The sequence below is a fragment of the Heptranchias perlo genome, chromosome 3, assembly GCF_035084215.1.
Source record: "Heptranchias perlo isolate sHepPer1 chromosome 3, sHepPer1.hap1, whole genome shotgun sequence".
NCBI classification, from domain to species: domain Eukaryota; kingdom Metazoa; phylum Chordata; class Chondrichthyes; order Hexanchiformes; family Hexanchidae; genus Heptranchias; species Heptranchias perlo.
This window is the reverse complement of record NC_090327.1, coordinates 53,812,190-53,818,189: the sequence shown is the minus strand read 5'-3', so window position 1 is coordinate 53,818,189 and position 6,000 is coordinate 53,812,190. Positions and strand designations below refer to the sequence as shown.

At 39.1% G+C, this 6,000-nt stretch overlaps 1 protein-coding gene across 1 annotated transcript in view; it reads right to left on the bottom strand.

Moving 5' to 3' along the window:
- Positions 1–766: 766 nt before the first annotated feature.
- The window catches only part of yes1 (YES proto-oncogene 1, Src family tyrosine kinase), an 87,266-nt gene continuing 82,032 nt past the window's right edge, over positions 767–6,000 (bottom strand). Inside the window, exons 9-12 of the mRNA XM_067979726.1 lie at positions 5,789–5,865; positions 4,641–4,794; positions 4,415–4,546; positions 767–2,361 (exon numbers count right to left, since the gene is read on the bottom strand). Coding sequence (XP_067835827.1) covers positions 2,153–2,361; positions 4,415–4,546; positions 4,641–4,794; positions 5,789–5,865 — 572 coding nt within the window. The 3' untranslated portion in view covers positions 767–2,152. The remainder of the gene's footprint in view (positions 2,362–4,414; positions 4,547–4,640; positions 4,795–5,788; positions 5,866–6,000) is intronic.

Sequence of the window (6,000 nt, the reverse complement as noted above, 5' to 3'; positions counted from 1 at the left end):
TGTAAGAGGGTCAGGCATCAATGTAAGCCAGTGAGGATGGGGGTGATGGGCGACCAAGACTTAGTGCAGGTTAGGATACAAATAACAGAGTTTTGGATGAGCTGGCATTTACGGAGGGTGGAGAATGGAATGTCAGCAAGGAAGAGCCGTGGCGTAAATGAGTCTGGAGGTACCAGAAGTACGTACGAGGGTTTCAGCGGCAAATGGGCTGAGGTGGGTGGTGTTACGGAGGTGAAAGTAGATGTTCTTTGTGATGGACAGGATATAGGATTAGAAACACTGCTCAGGGTTGAACAGGATGCGAGGCTGCAAACAGTCTGGTTGAGCCTGAGACAAGAGTTGGGGAGGGGGATAGAGCTGATGGTGTGGTATGGTATTTGTGGTGGGGGCTTCCCAGCATTTGACTACAGGAAATTATGACTCATCCAAGAGTAGATGTTGGACAAGCAGTCTGACAGCTCAGAGGCAGTGGAGAGGTTGAGAGAAGTAGTGTAGAGCTAGATATGATCAGTGTACATGTGGAAGCTAACCCTATGTCTGCAAGAGAAATCCTTTTTGCATGGTTTTTCACATATCTTAGAAGCTAAGGAATTGCCTTAGAGATGGGATATCAATAAAGTAGATTTTGCCAGAGTACACTATAAATGGCACAAAACCGAAAATTATGCATTGCAATAGAAAATTTTGCTTGGGGGAGGAAGTGATGAGAAAGAGAAATGGGGTGAGATTGTGAAATGCCCCAAAACAAAGCCAGGTAAAACAATAATTAAGAAGGTGACACAAATTAGTATTTATTTACTGTACAAACGCTATTACAGGAATGATTCAGTTCAGTAATGAAACAAAATGAAATCACCAGAAAGCATTTCTGGCAGTGATGGAGTTCTGATATCAGTACAGAAAACAGACAACCAAGCTTGCTTATTTTCAAAAAAAGTTACAAAAACAAAAATCATAGGTTCTGTGATTTCATACAGAGCCCTTTAAAACTGCTATCACAAAATACACTGGAGGGGAAAAATGTACAAGTGATGGCACTGATTAGGAAGATGTGCTCTGTAGAACAATTTCCACAGCTAGAGCAAGTCCTGTAAACATTTGGAAGTTAGAATTCATTATCTAGAAATGCTGTTGCTCACTTTCAGGGAATTGTGCTTCAGCACTGATAAGATCATGACTAAGTTTCAGCATTCCTTCCCACAGTATATAATAAACTTACAGTTGCAGTTCACACATGATTGACACTTCTAGCTAGGTCACTATCACAATTGCAGCAGTACCACCCCATCAATTATTGCTCAATATGTCTGGATTTGCAAGTTATGATTACTTTGTTCATAATTTCTGATTTTCAGCATGTGTTTCTTTAGTAGAAATAAGCTGCATCCTTAAATACCAAACCGTTTACAATCACTAACGGACATTTGTTCATTCTGAAATCAACTTTTCCCAACAAAAATCAAAAAGCGCCCATACCTATCTCCATGAAGCTAATTGTACATGATTTCAAGTTTAAAAGAATTGTAGTTTAGTTTATAAACAATGTTACAAAACATTAGTTCATTATTTTCCTGTGTTTCTCAATTAAATCCAAGCAAACTATGTATAAAATTTAAAATCTCATGCTGCATTTCCAGTTACATCAGTAGAAGTATTGAACACAGTGCAATACTCACACATACTGTCATCTGATTATTGAGGTCTCCCAATAAATCAAGTTTAGCTCTTGCACTCATTCTACATTTAACAGACCCAGGCCAATTTAGTCTAAGAAGTTTATGTCAGATTGCTATATCAATAGTCTAAAAAGTTAAAGACTTATTCCTCTTCAAAAATACAGAACTTTACTTAATACCTAGGTTAGAGTTTTATAAGATCGTATAAGTCTTCACATTTAGAAACATGGGCCATGTTGCTCCTGCACCATATTTAACCTAAAAATTATTAGTGTTCACAAAAATTCCTTTAGTACCCTGAAGTGAAATGGCAAATAACGACATGTTCAGTTCAAGAAAAAAAAAGTGGTTCTGTGCAACCGCGCAGTGGCATTCCAGACTGTGGATATCAACGTTGGCGCAGTATCGAGAAGCAAGACACCATTTGGGAGTCCTTCAGTCTTGGCAGACCAACAGCCTACTGCAGTTGACTTGGCTTATAGATTATCTCCAGGTTGGTACTGGGGCTCCGTAGCAGTAAAGTAGTCTTCCAGGAAGGATTGTATATATTCGAATGTTGGTCTTTCATCTGGATCCTTCTTCCAACACTGTTTCATGAGCTCATGGAGAGACTCTGGGCATCCCTGAGGGCAAGGCATTCTGTAGCCACGTTCCACTTGCTCCAGAACTTCCCTGTTCACCATACCTGGGGAGAAGGTTTGAATAATTGGCAACTGACCTGCGTATCTATTAAATTAAAAACTTGCCCCATCCTTTTTCCAGAAGAAAAACATGTGTGATTTTTAAGTACCTACTAGATGATGACAAACTTGTACTGTGAATCTGTTAACTAGAAACTAAATTCAGGCTGCATGGATTTTATGTAGGACCCTTAAAAGCTATCAGAGAATTTCATTTTGGATGTCTGGATCAGATTTAAATCCAGAAAACTATTTTTCTCAATTATTTTTATGCAAGAGAAATGTAACTAGGTCACGGCACTTCAGGTGCACATCCAGGTACTTTTTAAATGAGTTGAGACTTTCTGCCTCTACTACCCATTCAGACAATCCAGACCACTTCCACCCTCTGGGTGAAAAATTTTTCCTCAGCTCCCCTCTAATCCTTCTACCAATCACTTTAAATCTATGCCCCCTGGTTACTGACCTCTCTGCTAAGGAAATAGGTCCTTCTTATCCACTCTATCTAGGCCCCTCATAATTTTGTAACCCTTAACCTCCTCTGTTCCAAAGAAGAGAACAACCCCAGCCTATCCAATCTTTCCTCATAGCTAAAATTCTCCAATCCTGGCAACACCCTCGTAAATCTCCTCTATACCCTCTCTAGTGCAAAAACATCCTTCCTGTAATCTGGTGACCAGAACTGTACACAGTACTCAAGCTGTGGCCTAACTAATGTTTAATACAGTTCCAGCATAACCTCCCTGCTCTTATATTCTATGCCTCGGCTAATAAAAAAAAAGTATTCCAGATGCCTTCTTAACCACCTTATATACCTGTCCTGCTACCTTCAGGGATCTGTGGACATGCATTCCAAGGTCCCTCACTTCCTCTACACCTTTCAATATCCTCCCATTTATTGTGTACTCCCTTGCCTTGTTTGCACTCCCCAAATGCATTAACTCACACTTCTCCGGATTGAATTCCATTTGCTACTTTTCTGCCCAACTGACCAGTCCATTGATATCTTCCTGTAGTCTACAGCTTTCCTCCTCACTATCAACCACACTGCCAATTTTTGTATCATCTGCAAACTTCTTAATCATGCCCCCTACATTTAAGTCCAAATCATTAATATATATCACAAAAAGCAAGGCCCCTAGTACTGAGCCCTCCGGAACCCCACTGGGAACAGCCTTCCAGTCTCAAAAACACCAGTCGACCATTACCCTTTTCTTCCTGTCACTGAGCCAATTTTGGATCCCATGGGCTTGTACTTGTTTGACCAATCTTCCATGTGGGTCCTTGTCAAAATCCTTGCTAAAATCCATGTACACTACATCAAATACACTACCCTCATCGACCCTCCTTGTTACCTCCTCAAAAAATTCAATCAAGTTAGTCAGACACGACCTTCCCTTAACAAATCCATGCTGACTGTCCTTGATTACTCCGTGCCTTTCTAAGTGACTGTTTTTCCTGTCCCTCAGAATTGATTCCAATAATTTGCCCACCGAGGTTAAACCGACTGGCCTGTAATTACTCGGCCTATCCCTCGTTCCCTTTTTAAACAATCGTACAATGTTAGCAGTCCTCCAATCCTCCGGCATCATGCCTGTATTCGGTGAGGATTGGAAAATGATGGTCAGAGCCTCGGCTATTTCCTCCCTTGCTTCTTTTAATAGCCTGGGATACATTTCATCTGGCCCTGGTGATTTATCTACTTTCAAAGATACTAATACTTCCTCTCTCACTAATTTTATCCCATCCAATATTTCACACTCCTCCTCCTTAACTACAATGTCTGCACCATCCCTCTCTTTTGTGAAGACAGATGCAAAGTATTCATTAAGAACCATACCAACATGATCCTGTACATCAGGAGAGTAGGCGTTGGTAGCACACCTGTTCTCCTGGTGTACAGAACCACCACATCTGCCCACAAGTTGTAACTTCTATGATTCTATAAGTTACATCTCTAAAAACTAACTTTCCTTCATTAACTGAAACATTCACCTAAATGCTTTCTCAGCATTTTACTGGAAGACCCAGTGGTCAAGAATTTTGCTTTCTGTTTACCTGGATATGGTACTCTTCCTTTAGTAACCAACTCTATCAGCAGAATTCCAAAAGACCACACATCAGATTTGATTGTAAACCGCCCATATAAAGCAGCCTCCGGAGCTGTCCATTTGATAGGAAATTTGGCTCCTAAGCGAGAAGAATATGTTAGCTATTGACAAGATCCGTATACCTATACAGAATTATGCATTTTTCTAACATAGATAGAATTATCAAACTCTACCTTGTCTTGCTGTGTATTCATTGTCTTCAATCAACCGTGCCAAACCAAAGTCTGCTATTTTACATACAAGATTGTCACCTACAAGGATGTTGGCTGCCCTCAGATCTCTGTGGATGTAGTTCATTCGTTCAATATACGCCATACCATCAGCAATCTTATCGAACACAAAAGTTCAACAAAATTAAGCAGATATTTTATATAATAATTTTAATCAACTACACCAAGTGGTATGATACAAAAATCAGCATTTATAGTTAGAATAAGAAAACTGCCATGTGCATTAGTAAAAATCGAAGTGACAAGATTGAACATTTACTACTATATTCAGGGATACAGTACCCTTTTACTAATACTAAGTATCTGGGACACAAAAAAAGAATCACACTTACGACAATTAGCAAAAGAACTATGATGCTTGGAATACACCCTATGAATTTTACCGTACACAGAATAAGCTCGACACAAACAACACTAACACAGATTTTGTTAATTAGCAAAACTCATATATAAATCAATACTAAAATAGGGTTGGATAGTATGGTACATTAAGCCAAAGGTAGGGATATCCATGTTAGAATCCCAGCTTCTGCTGATATTCAAATAAGGGCTTCACTGAGTGATAGGGTTGCCAAACTTTTGCTAAATCCAAAACTGAACAGAGGCTGAATAGGGCAATGCAACGGGTAAGCGATAGGAATGTGAATTCAGGAGATTCCAAATGATACCAATGTAATGACATGATGCACATTAAAATCAACATTTTATTTTGTCAAGAAATATGTGCAATTTGCCCAAATCATGGACTCCAACTTACAGGTTGAAATTACTTTCAACAGTATTTATACTTAGTGCTAATGCATTTGTTAAGCTATTTTGTTTAAAAAAGTGGTCTAATCACTTACAAAAGTAGCAACCTTACTGGATGGGAAGTTTCTGATTTGACTAGGCACTGGGAGAGGAAGCAGAAAACCCACCAAAATGATTAAACAAAACTATCATGCAATGCTGTACACCTATATACTTGGCAAAGAACAGTAATCGTTGAAGCTTCACAGTTTAGTCTCAACTTTGTGCGTGCTTCTATAATCAAACAATTTTAAATTCTTTTGCAATAAATGTAGCACTTCTATAATAGACAAATTACTGACCTGTGCAGCCATATCAACAAGCTGCGGAAGTTTCAGAAATTTCCCATCACCTTCCTTTACAAAATCCAATAAACTTCCTGTAACAGTAAACAAAAAGTTAATCTTCAGTTTATTTGTACCACTTTCATTATTTGTTTTTGAACAATTAGGGCAGTGCCACACCTTTGTCTCCTGGAACTGTTTCCAGCTCCAATTTGACAGCGCTTTTGTGA